Source organism: Protopterus annectens, chromosome 3.part1 (assembly GCF_019279795.1).
Source record: "Protopterus annectens isolate FY-2018-M chromosome 3.part1, PAN1.0, whole genome shotgun sequence".
NCBI lineage: Eukaryota > Metazoa > Chordata > Ceratodontiformes > Protopteridae > Protopterus > Protopterus annectens.
In genome coordinates this window covers 70,275,238-70,294,633 of record NC_056732.1, presented here as the reverse complement: position 1 = coordinate 70,294,633, position 19,396 = coordinate 70,275,238, and the positions used below count along the sequence as shown (strand labels likewise).

Below are 19,396 nucleotides of genomic sequence, written 5' to 3'. Positions count from 1 at the left end.
CAGAGGTAGCATGGGGCTGGTTGCTACCATCAAACCCAGGAGGAGAAGACGAAAATGCCTTGCCATCAGCTTTCGGGATAGTAGAGCTTCCTGGAAGTGGGAAGTTAGACAGAACCTTGTCCTGAGGTAGAAAGGCCTTCATTGGGTCTGCTCAGATTCTGCAGCCGAGGAAAATCTTGTCCTGGCTTGGGATCAGAGAGGATTTGGGGAGGTTGATGGTGAATCCTAGATTCTGCAGAAGGGGCATGGCGAAATGTAGATGCTTTAATAGAGCATCCCTGGACTCTGCCAAAATCAGGATGTCGTCCAGATAAGGGTAAATTTGTATACCATCAGTTCTCAGAAGGCAATGGTTGGGGCTATGCACATTGTAAAGACCCTGAGGGCCGTGGATATATCAAAGGGCATGGCAGTAAATTGGAAATGAGAGAAAGGGCCAGAGAAATGCAGGAATAGTCTGAGGGAACCCCTGATGGGTATGTGCAGGTAGGCTTCCTTTAAGGTCTAGGGTGAACATGAAGGCCTTGGCTGGAATGAGAGGCAGCAAGATGGGGAGAGAGAGAGCATTTTTAAGGAGGGTACTTGATGATGTAGGTTTAGAAAGGACAGCTCTAAGATGCGTCTCCAGGAGCCATCTTTTTTGGGGACCAGAAGAGACAGGAGTAAAACCCTTTTCGTTTTTGTCCTGGAGGAATAAGCTCTATGGTGCCTAGCTGTAGAAGATCTGCCAGAACTTGTGGCATGAGATGGGCCTGTTTTTTTTTTTGGAGGGGGGTGCCTCTTCTGGGTGGCTTCACTTTCCAGGATAGGAAGTACCCTTTTTGGATAACGTTTAAGACCCACTGGTCTGAAGTGATGGATTGTCAAAGAGGGAGATAGTGGGAAAAGTGGGCTAAGAGAGGGAGGTGTGTAAGGCAGTCATGCTTTACTGGGGCCTCCTCTGTCCTGAAAGGGCTGTCTGGGTTGCTGTGGTGGAGCAGAGCATCTGGAAGTAGGTCTTCTGGTCCCTCTCCTGAACCTGGAAGAGGAGGGCTGTGGAGTACGTCTTACAAAGGTGGCTCTAGCAGGGTAGTTCCTATAATACTTGAGTATGGGCGACACCAGCAGTGCTTAATGTCCTGGAGTTCTTTGCTTTTTTCTTGTAGATTTTTAAAAAGGTTAGCAGATTGTTTTCTGAACAGCACATTGTGGTCCAGAGGGGTGCCCAGGATTTTAGCCTTGAAGTCCTTGGGGAGGTTCTGGAGTCTTAGCCATGAGTACCGCCTGAGGGCTGAAGCAGATGCTGCAGACCTGGTGGATGCTTCTGCAGCATCGTAGCTGCACCTTACAGAGTGCTTGGCTACCTGTGGGGCCAAGGAAAGTTTGGATGAGATGTCCGTCTTGCTGGGACTGTCAGGCAAGGAAGCCAGCATGGAGGAGCATGAGGGACCAAGTCTAATTGGTCATGTGGATCATATAATTTATGTCTCTGAAAGCCAGAGTAGAAGTGTACACCTTCTCCATCCTATCCATGTACTTACTGTCAGTGAGTAGCAGGGAGGCAGAGGGCAGCAGTCTAGATTGCTTATCTGTCGTGGTGGCAATAACAGCTGGGTCCGCCAAGGGTGGCTTAACTAAAAATTTGTGGTCCTCTGGTACTTTAAAGAAGCGGTCTGTATGCTTAAGGGCCGGAGGCTGGGAGTCAGCGGCCTTAGAGGCCGCATGGAAGGAATCTAAGTAAGCAGGCAGAACAAGGGGAACTGCTGAAAGGGAGGGGGATTCCACTTGCAGCAGTTCAAAGTACCTTTTTTGGGTGTCAGTCATTTGGGAAGTGTCCCATTTAATGTAATCCTTCATCTTGGTGATGGTCTAAAAGTAATGTCCTCAGGGGGAGAGTCCCCCTCCACAGATTCCTCAACCGGAGAGTAATACTCCTGGGGGGAGGCAATCTGGGAAACATAAGAAATGGACTCATCTGATGAAGAGAAAGAAGAGTCACGTTCTTCTTCTCTGACCTGAAGGTTATGGATGGGAGGGAAGCAGCAGTGACAGGCCTAGGGCTCAGGAGAGGCAGGGTGGAAGTGGCTGAGGCTGAAGGCCTAATGGCCATGAAGGCTTGCATGACAGAGGAAGTGAAGGCCTACCAATCCGGTGTGACTTCTGAAGAGGAGGAGGCACATTAAGTTTACTGCTTCTTTTTGGCCGGAGAGGAAGTAGAGTGGCCTGGTGAGTCTGAAGATTAGCACATCCGAAGTCTGGATTCCTGCTGGAGGAACCACCAAAACTGGTTCCCACTCGACCTTGACGGGTGTCAATGTTAGAGTGAGCTCACAGGACGTGCCAGTCGGCTGCGAAACGGCTTACTCGAGGGATGTTGCTGCAGTTGACAGATCCTCCGAGCGTGTCTCAACCCCTAGCAAGGCAGCTGGCGATACGTCGGGAAGTGGAGTGGCAGGCGAAAAAAGGCCTAGAAAACTTGGCCTTCTTGCATGAAGGTTCAAGTGCATCCTCCGATGCAGGAATCATCCTAAGGGCTAACCGTTTGAGGCGCTGGTTCTCGAGTTAGAGATTTAACTAGGCTAGATGGCTGTGCAAGGTCTTAGGCATAAACGACTGACAAATAGCACAGGAGGAGTGATAGTGTTCCCAGCCTAGGTAAAAAAAAAAAAAAAAAAAAAAAAAAAAACACACACACCTGCCATGGGTGTCATTATGAGGTATCTGGCACCCACATTGGCACTTTCCTTTTTTTTCTGACATCAGCTAAAGGCTACAACAACCAAGCGTTAGCTAAACGATCAAAAATAAGAAAATTTGAAACCCAACGGGCTACTTCTCTTTAAGATGCGACATCTGTGAAGAAACGATCGTATGATGTGAATGTCGTCTGCGGCTGAAAAGTTCTGAGTATTGAGTGCAGATATCCCATTTAAGGCCCCTTGGTTTATGGCCCAACATGCGCCGTCCCTCGGACACTACAGCAGCCAAACTGAAGCTTTTGTATAGAAGCCGATGTACGAATCGCCTGAGGGCAGGTAATCCCACACCTAGAATACTGCAAAATAGGAGTAGAAGGAAATCTAGAGATAGAAAGGTAATAGAATGGAAAGAGGCCAAGATGACATTTGGCCAGCAAGCTAGACACTGCCTTCCCTACCAGGGACTGATATCAGAATATACGCAAAGAAAAGGGGATAGGGGAATCTTTGGTGAAAAAACTGCTATAGTAGCTGATGTTAAAAATGGATAATTAATAGGGCATAAAAAATATTGCATAATAACTATAGGAATCTGAGGAAATTAGAAAAGAATGGGACGAGAGATTGGATATGCAATTCACAAAGAAACTACGAGGACCTATGTACAGCTTCCAAACATGCAATAAAGTTTAGATTTAGGATTTTTGCTTTAAAGTGGTTGCACAGCTATTTTTATACCACCAGACTACTCCAAATATTTTTTTTCCTTCAGGTAGACAGTAAAATGTTGGAAGTGTGGAGAAAAAAAAGAGGTAACTGGGAACATGTTTTGCGAGTGTGAAGAGTTGGCAGACTTTAAAGAAATTACCTACAGAGGACTATGTCAGAAATATTAGGCGAGCAAATGGGTGCAACTAAGGAGATGACTTTTTTTTTTGAGCTGGGATACAAGATCTGATTTGCCTACACACAGAAAGGCATATTTAGTTTAATTCTAAAGTATAAAGCAACTGTATTTGAAGAAGTGAATATTGTAACATAGATAAAAGAATTGGAAGTGGGATCATTAGAACATGTAGGAGCAAATTACATAAATACATGGGAATTGTGGGAACAGATGCAGAGCAATGTTTTCGAGGAGTGAAGTTTAAGAGAAAGCAGGAATTGATCAATTTATATAATGCTGGACTGATGATAAATATACAAAAGAATGTGTGCTTTATAATGTTTGTAAATGAACACAGTTTGTTTTCTATTATGTAAATGCATGTTTGCCATTATCTTACCAGATAACTCAATAAAGGAGTTTAAAAAAACACTAGTGGCAGACACCAAGGAAATATCATCAAGTGTGTGTGTTATGTGGAGAGATTTGCCTCCCCCCACCAGACAAAAATAATGCTTGGACTTGCTGTTCAAATGCAGTCTCAATTTTTTTTCTGTTTTAAACAGCATTTAAATGGAAATAAAACAGTCATCTTAAATTCTTTCTCCGCCTTTAATATCCCTCCCCACTTTATCAGACTACAGGAATGTTACAGAAAACTTCTACTTTTGCCAATGCTATGTCCTCTATCAGCTCACATTCTAAACTAAGAGTGGGAGTGAGCACTTTTATCTATGTAGACAAGTTGAAAATCTTTTGCTCGACAGATGTGGGTCCAGCTCTTGAAATCACAAGTTACATTCAGCCCTATTGTCCATAATGCAGAACCTCATTATGCACATGGACATGTAGGGCACCAAAAGACCTTACAGTTGTCAACAGTGACAGGGGGATGAATGGAGTAACCATAGCCCCAAAACCACAAGATCTGCCATAAAGACCAGGAGGTCACTCTGCCTTCAGTGCCGAGGGGAAGGGAATGGACTCCCATGTATATCTGGGAGTTAACAAAAGCTCTCATCTTAAACCAGTTTATGTCCAGCATGCTTCTGGAGGATCTGACTGACTGGGCAGATACAAATAAGATCAGTTGGGAAGTCATAATTCTCAACATCTCCCTCTTCGAAGAGCTGGACCCTGGAGTAGAGTATCTGTTTTAACAGTGATCAAGGATGATGGTCTCAGATTCACTCAGGAAAGTTGATGTGCTGGGGTGGACAGTCAGGGTCAACTTTGATCCGAAGGGACCAGAGGTAAGGATTGGGAATGTCCGAGAGATCTTGAAATGTATGAAGCCAGAGTCTCAGACCATCTTTTTCAGAGCTACAGAATCAGACATCCTTTTTCTGTTTTCCTTTCTCTAGTTTTAGAACCATTATCTCTGGACATTTCTTTAGACCTCTCTGAGGTTTGAGAGACTGGTCTCAGAATCTCTGGAAAGCTGAAAAGAAGTATCCAAGAAGAGTTGGTAGTTTCTCTCACTGACAATGGGAAAAAGTCTTAAAGGATCAATTTATTCTTCCTATTCATTAAGGCCAGTAGGCCTAAGGAGGAAGAAATATAGTGTGTCTAAATGACCAGGATCCAAGCAGCACACCCATTGATTATGCAGATTCCTGGGCAGGATACTATGCCTACAATTCAAACATTTATTGAAATTTGAAACCTTTTCCACAATTACAAACTACTAATGGACTATTTGCATAGGGATCAATCAGATCAAGAAAAAAGAAAAACTGAGAGGCATAAAAAAAAAAAAAAAAAAACTAAACCCAAAGGGATAGAAAGCTTATTTCTTATTTTACACACGCACATATTATATATGTATATATACAGTCACATAAATATACACATGTATACACAACATACACGTGAAACAAAAAAGAAAGGAAGACCAGACACTTTCTAGAAAGAGGAAAACTGCTACAAAAAATTCACTCATCTGTAAATTTCTGAATCATGAGTACAGAGCTGGAGGTTCTATCTTTATGAAAAAGGGCAAATGAGATTTGTAGTATTTTCTATTAGCAGTGTATTACAGAAGAGGGGAGCTTGAGAAAGCTCTAATTTTGTTGCAGGCTTGGATCTGCCTTGTGGCAATTAACCCACCTGTCAAGATGGAAGGAAAGGACAACACAGAATTAAATATTTAGTACTCATTGTTCAGGGAAAAAAAACAGTACTGAAGAAAAGATTGTTTTCCCATTAATGATAGTATAGCATCCCAGTTTTGTGAAGGACAAAGTCACTATATACCTAGTAAGAATACGTTGTCCTAAAATACATTACACCTGGAACAGTCTTGGTTGCTCAGTTAATAAATTGGGAAGCAGAATCTACTGCTTAGTTAACTTATTCACACCTCCAAGTAGTCCATTAATGAAGTGTCACATTCCTGACTGCTGGCAGGTTGGACAGCAATTGCCTATAGTTGTTCAGTTAAAGGAAACTTAAATGTGAGAAAAATGTTTCAACACGTTAAGCATCTATTTTCCTCGCTTATTCACGTCAACTAAATTTTAGCACAGTTAACTGCTTAAATGTATAAATAAATACAATAAATCCAGTGCAGCAATTAACACAGTAGAAATTAGTGCAGAGTGTGATCTGCTTCAAAGCATGACTGGAAATGATGTGACATGACAGGGACAAGGCAGGCTACACATTAATATTACGGGCATAAACCACAGCACATAGCAATCAACTCTATAGTTGTGATTACCAAGTCTCCTGAAAGACTGCCCCCTTAAACTGGGGGGTAACTAAAATAAAAACTTGCAGTAGACAAAAATGACATCAGTACATCATCTCCTTGTCCAAAGGAAGTGGCCTCAAGTTTAAATCTATCCTGGGTTTAATATGCACTATCCCCAATAGTAAGCAGCAAAGCAATTATTGCGCAACCCCCCCCCCCCCAAAAAAAAAAACTATTGCATCAGCACAAAGACCTCAACCTCATACTGGAACAGATTCTCAATAAGGTTACAAATATGATCATACCCTAATAAAACAGGGGCGATAGTCAACCTCAGTCTTTGAATTCATTATAGTTGCTAGAGGTAATGTTTACATATGTCCCCTGATACAAGTTTCATTTTGGAGTCAAGAGCCAAATTCAGCCCTAGGAATACTTTGCTCTTAGTGATGCAGAACAAGAGTAAGTACTGACATAATATGCACATCACAAAAGTACAGTTGTGTACCTACCATAAATGTAGATGTTTGAGTGTTCACACTGCTGCGGTCATTACACTTGGGTTATCCTGCCGTCAGGCGGGCCCGCAGTCAGCCCAAGTTCCAAAGTCTGGGTCCGGCGTAGGTTGCTGTCGCCTCTTCCCTGATGTCAGTGCGCCAGGGGTATACAAGATGCATCCGACGCCATTTTGTTCAGTTTTTCTTGCCCCAGATGTCAGGTGCCCCCAGGTAGGAAGGCAATACAAATGGTCAATAAAACATAAATATAAAAAATAATTACAATACCTTCAGTTACAAGCAAATACACCACAAAGGTAGTATAGGATAGAAAGGAATAGATAAGTCCAGCTGGGACAGAGGGGATGGAGGAAGGGTAACCTGGACTGCAGCAGTGTGAACACTCGAACATCTACATTTATGGTAGGTACACAACTGTACTATGTTCATCGTGTTACACGGCTGCAGTCATTACACTTGGGTAGAATCCCAAAGCTAAGGTTGGGTGGCTGGTCTATAAAGAGTTAGGATTGGCTATGAGGCCCTGCAGAAAGTACAGTTTTGTACCTACCGTAAATGTAGATGTTCGAGTGTACACCCTGCTGCAGTCATCACACTTGGGTTATCCTGCCGTCAGGCGGTCCCTCAGTCGGCCTGAGTTACAAAGTCTTGGTCCAGAATCGGTTGCTGTCGCTTCTTCCCTGACGTCAGTGCGCCAGGGGTATATAAGAGGCATCCAACGCCATTTTCTTCAGTTTTTCTTGCCCCAGATGTCAGGTGCTCCCAATAGGTAGGCTATATATATATATATATATATATATATATATATATATATATATATATATAGCTATATAAAAATAAAACAATATCTTCAGGCACAAACAAATACACCACAGAGGTTGTATAGGATAGAGTGGTATAGATAAGTTCAGCTAGTTCAGAGGGGATTGAGGGAGGGTAACCTGGACTGCAGCAGGGTGAACACTCGAACATCTACATTTATGGTAGGTACAAAACTGTACTATGTTCATTGTGTTACCCTGCTGCAGTCATCACACTTGGGTTGAATCCCAAAGCTAAGGATGGGTGGTGGAGTTAAACAGGGTTAGAAGAAGCTAGTAGGCCCTGCAAAACTGCAGTGGCAAAACCAGCTCTAGTCTTAGAATATAGAGGTAAGTGATAGCGTTTGGTGAAGGTGTGCACTGAACTCCAGCTTGCAGCTTCCAGAATATCCTTGGTTGGCAAACCCCTGAGAAAGGCTGCTGATGTAGCTGTAGCCCTGGTGGAGTGGGACCTAATGTTAGCAGGTACCGGTTTCCCATGATGCGTGTAGCAGAAACATATGCAATGCCCTATCCATTTAGAAATGGTCTGTTTTGAGATAGCTTTTCCTTGTGATCCTGCAGCATAGGCTACAAAGAGCTGGTCAGATTTTCTGAAAGCCTTAGCTTTATCCAAGTAGTAACGTAATTGCCTGTGAATGTCCAGAGTGCAGGAGTAGTTCTCCTTTGTTCTGGGAATTTGGGAAAAAGGTGGGCAAATGAATGGCTTGGTTTAGGGCCACACTGGATACCAGCTTTGGCATAAAGTAAGGGTTAGTTCGTAGAGAGAGACTGTCTTGATGAAAAATGAGGAAAGGCTCCACTGCCATTAGTGCCTGTAGCTCTGAGTCTTCTAGCTGAGGTTATTGCCAGTAGCAGGGCAGTTTTCCATGAAAGAAATTTTAAATCAGCTGAAAAAGCTGGTTCAAAGGGCAGCAGTGTAAGCTTTTCCAGAACAAAGTTGAGATCCCAAGTAGGTGTTGGTGCTCTCCTGGGTGGTCTTATGTTCTTAGCCCCTCTGAGGTACTGTCTTAGGAGTGGATGTGAGAATAGAGGAGGATCCGTGTTGTAATGGGCTGAAATTGCTGAGGCGTTGATCTTAACAGATGAAAAGGAAAGTCCTTTGTGCAACATCTCAGTTAAATATTGTAGAAACTGAGGAATGTTTGGATCAAGGGGATTTTGGCCTTTAGCCTGGTTCCAGGCACAAAATCTTTTCCATTTGTCTGAATAGGTTTTCCTGGTGCTGGGCCACCTGGCCTCCAGAATGACATCCATAACAGCTTTGGATAGAGGTGTTGGCTGGTTGTTTAGGTAATTTGCCATGCAGCCAGGTTTAAAGTCTTGAGCTGGCTGTGTAGAATCTGATTGTTTCGCTGGGTGAGCAGGTGAAGAATTTGTGGTAAAATCCATGGTGGGCCGTGGGCCATGTTCCTTAGAAATGGATACCAATGCTGGTGTGGCCAGTCTGGTGCAATGAGCATCATTTGTGGCCTCTCTAATCTGACTTTCAGCAGTACCTTTGCTAGAAGAGGCAGTGGAGGAAAGGCATACACTGTTAATGTTTTCCAACTGAATGAGAGGGTGTCCACTTTCCAAGCTTGTAGATGGAATGTCCTTGTGCAAAATTTTTGAAGTTGGTAGTTTTGGGGGCTGGCAAACAGATCGATGTCTGGGCGTCCCCATTTTTGAGCTATCGTTGCAAATACTTATGGATCTAGTTTTTCTTTCCTGGCAGTAATTGTGCTTGTAATTGAACCTGGTAAGACAGTGCCGTGTTCCACAGGGTCATTGCTTGCCTGCATAGAGGGTAGGAATGTGTGCCCCCCCTTGCTTATGTACCACATTACTGTGGTATTGTCCGTCTTTATTATTAGTTGTCCTGGGTGTAAGAGGTCCTTGAAAGCTGTTAGGGCATTCTGTACTGCTAGCATTTCTTTTTGATTGATATGCAGATGACTTTGATCTGTAGTCCATTTGCCCTGAATGCACTGTCCTGCCAGGTGTGCTCCCCCAGGCATAGTCCGATGCATCTGTTGTCACAGTTTGCCTGGCTGTGGGTAAGGTGAAAGGCTGACCCTTGTTGAGGTGACATGCCTGTGCCCACCATAGAAACTCCTGTTGAAGGCAGGGAATGAGTGGTGGTATTGTTTCGCTGTGGCTGTGCTGAGTCCATACGCTTTTCAGGTACCATTGTAATTTCCTCATATGCAGCTTTGCAAATGGTATTAGTAGTCTGCAAGATGCCATGAATCCCAAGGCCTGCAGAATTTTTCTTGCAGGGAGTTTGGTCTTTGTTGCCATTATTTTTAAATATTGAGTCAGCTGTTGTTGCTTGTCTGGCATGAGATAAGTCATCTGGGCCATTGTATTCAAGCTGGCACCCAGGAATATTATGTTTTGTGAGGGCACTAGTTTTGATTTCTTTTCGTTTACTCTGTACCCTAGGCGACTTAGAAGGTGTTTGACAAATGTCAGATGCTTTAAAAGAATGTCCTTGCTTTCTGCTTGAATAAGGCAGTCATCCAGGTATGGGTATATTTGAATTCCTCTTTGTCTGCAGTATGCAATTACTGGTGCCAGGCATTTTGTGAAGACCCTGGGCGCAGTAGATAAGCCAAAGGGCAGTGCAGAGAATTGATAATGCATTGAACCTGCAATGAAGCGGAGGTATCTTCTGCAATTTTGTCTGATAGGGACATCCAGGTATGCCTCCTTGAGGTCCAACTTTACTAGCCAAGCATTTCTGCCCGGCATGGGAAGAAGCTGCTGTTGTGTTAGCATCATGAATTTTGGTACTTGCAGATAGGTGTTCAGAATTGAAAGATCCAGAATGGGTCTCCATGCTTTGTCTTTTCTTGGGACTAGAAAGAGTCTTGAGTAAAATCCTTGTCCTTGCTTCCTGTGTAGGTACCTGTTGAATGGCTCATGTCCATGAGAGCTGTAATTTGTTTTTGTGCCTCTGCCCATTGATTTGGTGGCACTTTTGGCATTCCTTTTATCCTTGGCAAGGTATGAAAGTGAAATCTGTATCCTTGTGAGACAATGTTTAGGACCCATTTGTCTTTTGTGATGATGTGCCAGTTGTCTGCAAAAAATGCTAATTTTCCTCCCAAGGGAGCTGCCAGGAGAGATTTGCTTGGTAGTTTGAGGATTGAGTCATTGTGTTTGTCTTCTGCTAGCTTGGGGCCTGTCTTCTCCTCCTTTCTGGGTAGCAGTACCCCATTGGCGAGGTTTGTAAGGGCCTTGAGACTGACCTCTGCCCCTTGGGCGTCTGTATTTGCCCCTCTGTGATCTGTCAGAAGCTGGAAAGGACCAGTTTTTTGTTTGCAAATTTCTGATGAAACGAGGGGGTTGTACCTGTAAAAAATCCTTGACCGTCTGCATAGACTTTGCCTTATCCTCCATTTTCTTTAAAACTTCTTCTGCTTTGACACCAAATAATACATCCTGCTGTAAAGGTGCATCCAATAATTTTTTAACCAAGCATGTCTACATATGACAGACCCAGTAACAGCTGCTCTACAGGAAGCTTCCAATAAATCAAATCCACATTGTAAAGTATGTTTGCCCACCTGTTCAGCTGCATGCAACAGATCCTGCATTTCCTTGAATTCAGACTGTTCAGTATGTGTGCGCATTATTTGTTTTAATTGAGACATTAGGAATTGCTGATATTTCAGCATGTCAAACTGACAGTTTAATGTTCTCATAGCCAGAGTTGCTGAGGTGTATATTTTCTTTCCCCATCTATCTAGGGCTCTGGAATCCCTTTCAGAGGGCACAGGATTTTTAGCCATAGAAGCTTTAGCCTCCTTGGGACTCTGGGAAATGGTTTCTGGGTCAGCCACAGGGCTTTTATAAAGTAATTTGTGAGAGTCAGGTATTTTATCTGTCTGGTTTGGCTGGAGCAGGAGGTAGAGAGTCTAGATTTAGACTAGACTCCAAGTAAACATCATCCACAATATCTAAAACTGGAGGGATAGCAAGTGGTCTGTGCTGGGGTAGTAAAAGGATTTCTTAGAATCAGAGTAGTCCTGGCCTTCCCAGTGGAAATGTTCCCTCATGTTATGTAAAGTTTCCCCAAAGTAGTAGTCTTCAGGGGGAGATGCTGAGGGAATAGAGTCTTCAGCATCAGAGTCTTCATAAGGGGGAAAAGTATAATCCTGTTCCTCAGAAGAATCTGAGGAAACGGAAACCTGGTCAGAGGAAGCATAATCCTCCTCTTGTCTTGCTCTTTTATCTGGAGGGGGATGGGAACCCCTAATTAGGGTAATCAAATCTTCAGCCATCTTAAGCATGTTTCTTAGGCATGGAGCCTTGAACTGTAGACTGATGTACAGTCTTTTTTGTTTTAAAGGAGTTTTAAGCTTAGCAGAAGATTTAATGGTGAGTGTAGTCTGTCTGAAGACACCTTCTGCAACCGAAGGCGTTTCCACTGCACCGGGGTCTCCTTCGGCTCCGGTGTCGGAAGGGCCTAATGAAGATGGCTGCGTCGGCCTAGTAGACTCCGCTTGAGAATCCGCAGCTGTCTGGGGTTCCAATTCTGTGGTCATCAGGGGCTGCGTAGGCACCTCACTGAAAACCAGAGAACCGGCGACAGGCCCAGCAGAGGCCTCGGAGTCTGGCTTGTTCCTAGGCTGCCTTGTCCTTATCCTTGCGTTTTTTATGCCTGCCGGTCGTCGGCTGCTCCGACGGCATGATATAATTAAATTTCCTACCAAAGTAATGTTGTGCGAAGTCAAAACGGTGTTTGATAGTTCGTTTATTAAACCTAGCACAAAACCGAAAACCTGTGACGTCGTGGTCGGGGCCTAGGCAAGGAATACAAGAATGGAAGTCCTTTATGAGGTATTTGCTTCCCACAAGAAATGCAATTGTTAACTTTTTTTGACATCGGACTTAGGCAAGAAAAGGTTCCCCAACGGGGTACTTAGATTTATTGAAGACTTCGGACTGAAATTCGAATCGAAAATCTCAGGTGTCAGCTGACCGGCACTTGCGAACTGCTTCTGCTTTGGGCACCGCGCGGCAAGAAAGACTGAAGAAAATGGCGTTGGATGCCTCTTATATACCCCTGGCGCACTGACTTCAGGGAATAAGCGACAGCAACCGACGCTGGACCAAGACTTTGGAACTCAGGCCGACTGCGGGACCGCCTGCTGGCAGGATAACCCAAGTGTGATGACTGCAGCAGGGTAACACGATGAACATCTGCAGTGGCAAACCCTGCTCTGGATTTAGAGTAAAGAGGCAAGTGGTAATGCTTGGTAAAGGTGTGCACTGAGCTCCAAGTTGCAGCCTCCAAAATTTCCTTCGTTGGTACCCCCTCTGAGAAAGGCTGGTGAAGTGGCTGTTGCTCTGGAAGAATGTGGCCTAATGTTATTATAGACTGATTTTCCACGCTGCATGTAGCAGTAACGAATGCAGTGTCCTATCCATTTGGAGATAGTCTGTTTTGAGATGGCCTTGCCCTTGCCCTGTGATCCTGTGGCATATGCTACAAACAGTTGCTCAGTTTTCCTGAAAGCTGTTTTGTCCAAGTAGAAGCGTAGCTGTCTGAGTATGTCCAAAGAGTGCAGAAGTTTCTTCCCTTTATTCTGGGGGTTTGGATAAAAAGTTGGTAAATGGATGGTTTGGTTAAGAGCCACACTAGATACCACCTTTGGCATAAAGGTAGGGTTTTGTCCTTAAAGAAACCCTGCCCTGATGAAAAATTATAAAAGGTTCCACTGCCATTAATGCCTGTAGTTCTGAGACCCTTCATGCTGAAGTTACTGCCAAGAGTAGAGCTGTTTTCCATGATAAAAATTTTAGATCGGCTGTATTGGCTGGCTCAAAAGGTGTCAGAGTCAGTTTTTCCAAAACAAAATTGAGGTCCCAAGTTGGTGTTGGTGCTCTCCGGGGCGGTCTTATGTTTTTAGCCCCTCTGAGGTACTGCTTTAGCGAGGGATGGGAGAATAAAAGATGGATCCGTGTTGCAATGTGCTGAAATGGCAGACGAGTGGATCTTAATTGATAAGAAGGATAGGCCTTTGTTCAGCATCTCAGTTAAGTATTGTAAAATGTGAGGAATGTTTGGGTCAAAAGGGTCAAGGCTTTGAGCCTGGTTCCAGGCACAGAATCTCTTCCATTTTTCTGAGTAAGATTTACTGGTGCTAGGCCTTCTGGCCTCCAAAATGACATCCATAACAGCTTTAGAGAGAGATGCTGCCTGTTTGGCTACTGAATCTGCCATGCAGCCAGGTTTAGGGTCTTGAGCTGACCGTGCAGGATCTGATTGTTTTGCTGAGTCAGAAGGTGTGAAGTTTGAGGCAAAATCCATAGTGGGCCTTGAGCCAAGTTCTTTAAGATTGGGTACAAGTGCTGGCGTGGCCAGTCTGGAGCAATCAGGATCATCTGCGGTTTCTCTTGTCTGTGTTTTAGGAGCACCTTTGAAAGGAGAGGCAGTGGTGGGAAGGCATAAACTTTTAGGCTTTTACAGCTGAACGAAAGAGCATCCACTTTCCATGCTTGTGTGTTGTAAATCCTTGTGCAGAATTTTTGTAGTTGGCAATTCAGTGGGGAGGCAAAAAGATCTATGTCTGGGCATCCCCATTTTTGCGTTACCATGCTGAAGATTTGTGGATTCAATTTCCATTCGTGTGGATCCATGATATTTCTGCTTAGGTCATCTGCCAGAGTATTTTTCTTTCCTGGCAGGAATTGTGCTTGCAGATGAACTTGATAAGTTAGAGCTGTGTTCCACAAGGTCATGGTTTGCCTGCATAGGGGATAAGAATGAGTGCCCCTTTGTTTGTTTATGTACCACATTACTGTGGTGTTGTCTGTCTTTAATAGCAATTGTCCTGGATGCAGAAGGTCCTAGAAAGCTGTTAGGGCATTTTGAACAGCCAACATCTCTTTTTGATTGATGTGAAGATGGTATTTGGTCTGTGGTCCACTTGCCCTGAATACATTTTCCTGCCATGTGTGCTCCCCAGGCGTAGTCTGAAGCATCTGTTATTAGAGTCTGCCTGGCTGTGGGTAGAGTGAAAGGCTGACCCTTGTTGGGATGACATGCGTGTGCCCACCATTGAAACTCCTGTTGTAGGCAGGGAATTATTGGTATTACTGCTTCTAAACTGTGAGCGTGTTGAGTCCAAACACTTTTTAGGTACCACTGTAATTTCCTCATATGTAGTCAGGCATATGGAATTAGTAGTATGCATGATGCCATGAATCCCAGGGCCTGCAGAATTTTTCTTGCATGGAGATGGGACTTTTTTGCCAGTAGTTGAAAATATTGAGTCAGTTGTCCTTGTTTGTCTGGCGTGAGATAAGCCATCTGGGCCGTTGTATTTAAGCTGGCACCCAGGAATATTATCTGTTGTGAGGGCACCAGTTTTGACTTCTTTTCATATACTGTGTACCCGAGAGAGATTAGCAACCTTTTTACAAACGCCAGATGTTTTAGAAGAATGTCCTTGCTTTCTGCTTGAATGAGGCAGTCGTCCAGGTATGGATATATTTGAATTCCTTTTTTGTCTGCAAAATGCAATTACTGGTGCCAGGCACTTTGTAAAGACCCTGGACGCAGTAGATAACCCAAAGGGCAGTGCAGAGAATTGGTAGTGCATTGTACCAGCTATGAATCTGAGGTATCTTCTGAAATCTTGTCTGATAGGGACATGCAGGTATGCCTCTTTGAGGTCCAGAGTAACAAGCCAAGCCTTCTTGCCCAGCATGGGAAGAAGCTGCTGTAGAGTCAACATTTTGAATTTCGGAACATCCAGGTAAGTATTTAGAGTTGAAAGGTCCAGTATGGGTCTCCAGGCTTTGTCCTTTCTGGGGACCAGGAAGAGTCTTGAGTAAAATCCTTGTCCTTGTTCCTGCTGTGGTACTTTTTGAATAGCTCTCATGTCCATGAGGGCTGACATTTGTTTTTGAGCCTCTGCCCATTAATTTTGTGACAGGTTTGGCATTCCTTTTATCCTTGGTAAAGTGTGAAAGTGGAACCTGTAACCTTGAGACACAATATTTAGAACCCATTTGTCTTGGGTGATAGTTTGCCAATTTTGAGAAAAAAGTGCTAGTTTTCCCCCCCAAGGGTGCTGCCAAGAAGGAAATGCTTGGCATATGAAGAGGGAAGTCATTGGGACTGTTTCCTATAAGGTTGAGACCTGTCCTCACCTCCTTTTGGGGTTGAAGTACCCCACTGTCATTGTCTGTTAGAGCCTTGGGGTTGAGATCTGCCTCTTGGGCGTCTGTATCTGCCTCTCTGTGGTCTGTCTGACACTGGAAAGGACCAATTCTTTGTAGGCCAATTTCTGATAAATCGAGGTGGCTGTACCTGTAAGAAATCTTTGACTGTTTGCATAGATTTAGCTTTATCCTCCATTTTCTTTAACACCTCTTCTGCCTTAACACGAAACAACGTATCATGCTGTAAAGGAGCATCTAATAATTTTGCCTTAACATGATCAGGTAAACTCTGCTCTTTTAACCAAGCATGTCTTCGGATCACAGAACCTGTAACTGCGGATCTACAGGAGGCCTCTAAAGAATCAAAACCACATTGCAGAGCATGTTTTTCCACCTGTTCCACTGCATGCAATAAATCCTGCATTTCTTTATAGTCAGGAGCTTCTGAGCTTGCAAGTATTTTCTGTTTTAACTGAGTCATTAAATATTGTTGGTACTGAAGCATGTGAAACTGGCAATTTAAAGCACTTTCTTCCCCCATCTATCCAATGCTCTAGAATCTCTGTCAGAGGGGACTGGATTTTTTGCAACGGAAGCCTTAACCCCCTTGGGACCCTGGGAAATGGTTTCTGGGTCAGCAGAAGGGTTTTTTATAAAGAAACTTGTGAGAGTCAGGGACTCTATAATACCTATCTGGCTTGGCTGGTGCAGGAGTCAAAGAATCAGGAGATAAGCAGGATTCAGAGAATACATCATCCACAATATCTAACACAGGCGGAATAGACAGGGGCCTGTGCTGAGGCAATAAGAGTAAGTCCCTGAGCCTTTTCTTGGATTCCGAATAATCCTGACTTTCCCAATGGAAATGCTCCCTCATGGTATGTAAAGTTTCCCCAAAAGAATAATCCTCAGGAGGAGAGGCTGAAGGGATAGATTCTTCAGCATTAGAATCCTCATAGAGGGGTCGAGAGTATCCCTGGTCTGAAGAGGAATCAGAGGAAATGGAAACCTGATCAGAGGAATCATAGTCTGTATCCTGCCTAGGCCTTTTCTCAGGAGGGGGATGGGAACCCCTGATTAGAGAAATGAGGTCTTTGGCCATTTTAAGCATCTATTTCTTAGGCATGGAGGACTGTGCAGGAGAATGCTGTACTTGCTTCTTTGTCTTTAATGTTGTCTTTGTCTTGGCTGTTGCTTTAATGGTAAGTTGTGAAGGTCTGAAAACACCCTCAGAAGCCAATGCCTGCTCAGCGGCTCTGGGCTCATCTGAGGGAATAGTTTCCGTAGGCCCAATACCTTGAGTTTCCAGAGGCCTAATTGTCTCCACATGGGAGTCGGAGGCGGCCTGTGGCTCTGAGGTAGCAGGTGTCAGGGGCTGCGAAAGCGCCTCACTGAGAACCGGCGACTGGCCTAGAAGAGGCTTCGTCATCGGTTTTGGACCTCGGATGCCTGTCTTTATCCTTGTCCTTGCGTTTTTTTAAAAATTGAGGCCGTCGGTTGATCCGACGGCATAATATAATTGAACCTTCGGCCAAAATAATGCAAAGGAAAATCAAAACGTCTTTTTATAGTGTGTTTGTTAAATCTAGCACAAAACTGACAACTAGTGACGTCATGATCAAGGCCTAGGCATGGAATACAGTAAGAGTGGAAGTCCTTATGAGGCATTTGCTTTCCACAAGAAATACAATTATTAACTTTTTCTGACATCGGTCTGAGGCAAAAAAAAAGTTTCCCCAACGAGGTACTTAGCTTTACTGAAGACTTCGGATCTGAAATTCGACTTTGAAAATCTCAGGAGTCGGCCAACCTGCACTTGCAAACTGCTTTTGCTTTGGGCACCGCGCGGCAAAGAAAGACTGAAGAAAATGGCGTAGGATGCATCTTATATACCCCTGGAGCACTGACGTCAAGGAAGAGGCGACAGCAACCAACGCCGGACCAAGACTTTGGAACTCGGGCCGACTGCGGGACCGCCTGACAGCAAGATAACCCAAGTGTAATGACTGCAGCAGTGTAACACGAACATCTAGGCAGAAACTTAGTCTGGGTACAACCTTAATAGAGTAGCAAATAATTTCAGTCCAGACTACAATACTATGTTTGTTGCACATACTTTATGGAACTGTGACACAATGAACCGCAGAATCTTGAATAAAAAAAAGTTGTCCAGGAAAAATCAAATCATGAAATCAGACTAAGAAATACATACATCTGTAAACAAATACATTTGAAACAAATATCAATCATTAAATATATTTAATTTACAGTAGAGCCTGGCCCTCTTGAGCCATACCTACCCACCCACCCATCTCTAGGTATTCTCTGCTTATTCAACTCTGGATAAAGGAAAATAACTCTGGCTTAGAAGTAAAGCTTCAAGACTGGGGTACCTTAGAGTTAGACGGGGGAAAACAAAGAGGCAGCAAAAACAGTCTAGGTATGCGTTTAGAAAACATGATTTAGCTGGATTTCTACTTTTCGCCTGAATTACAGAAGTGCCTCTGTATTCGTCTTGCATTGAACAGAAAGAAGCATGCCTTGAATGGAAGGTGTCTATGTATTTCAAATATGCATGCATGCTAAATTTAAAGTATGCATATTAACTTACATGAGCAAGAAGCCCTAGCTGATCCAAGTGTTCATTAATATATAATGAATGTACAATGCTATTATTTTACATCAGCTGCAGAGAACTGGAGGATACATCTCTGCCAGAATGACTCTCCTCCATGCTCATTACAAAATGCTTACAATATGATGTTTAAAAGCTCTGTCTTGCAACATAAATGCTATTAGTGTGTACAATGTGCAGCCCACATTGCAAACATCTACACAAAAGTAGGACTAAATGCACACAGTAGGTGACTAAATAAAAACCTCTACATCACAGAGATGAACACTGGAGCCAAAAATAACTAATGTGTGACTTAAATAATGGGTTGCATAATATCAGGAGGGTGAAGATAAATCCAGGTTGCTTAGTAACATCACAACAAACCTGCTTTCTTTCTAGATGCTGGAGGTTTAGCTGCTTGGATTAAGATCAGATCACTAAAGAATTTCCTCCTTTCTTCTCTGCTGGGCAACTCAACACTGAAAACATGGCCGTGACTTTCAAGGAAGATCGCCTTAATCTATCGAGAGAAAAGGTTTCTGATTAGCAGACTACACCAAGCAGTACAGATATGATGGACGATCTGTTTAAAAAAAAAATGAATTTTACCTCTTCAGATAAATCTTTATAAGGCACTTCACATGTTGCTAGTAAAAGAATTGGCGAAAATGAAGGAATGCCTTGCAATAACATCATAAAAATAGCCCTCAGAGCATCACTCACAGTTTCCCACCACATATAGATACAAGGAATGTACACTATGCTTGGTGCAGTCCTTTTGGCTTCACGGAAAATCTAGGGAAAAAACATGAAACATATAGGTTGACAGTAAGACGTATAGTGAGCACTGATTTTTAAAAATACAAGTGATAAGAATGGGAACACAGTCTGTAAATGTCTAAACAAATGAAAAAAATATAACTCCATGTCATACTTGGCAGCAATGTTATCAGTAATATACCAGCTAGAGACAGCATAAATCTTGGGAGTTTTTTTAGTTTTTTAAAAACAAAAATCC

The 19,396-nt window shown here is 43.4% G+C and overlaps 1 protein-coding gene across 1 annotated transcript in view; it reads right to left on the bottom strand.

The window, feature by feature from the left end:
- The window catches only part of ATAD2 (ATPase family AAA domain containing 2), a 1,885,102-nt gene that overhangs the window by 719,496 nt on the left and 1,146,210 nt on the right, over positions 1–19,396 (bottom strand). Inside the window, exons 14-15 of the mRNA XM_044066177.1 lie at positions 18,988–19,173; positions 18,763–18,898 (exon numbers count right to left, since the gene is read on the bottom strand). Coding sequence (XP_043922112.1) covers positions 18,763–18,898; positions 18,988–19,173 — 322 coding nt within the window. The remainder of the gene's footprint in view (positions 1–18,762; positions 18,899–18,987; positions 19,174–19,396) is intronic.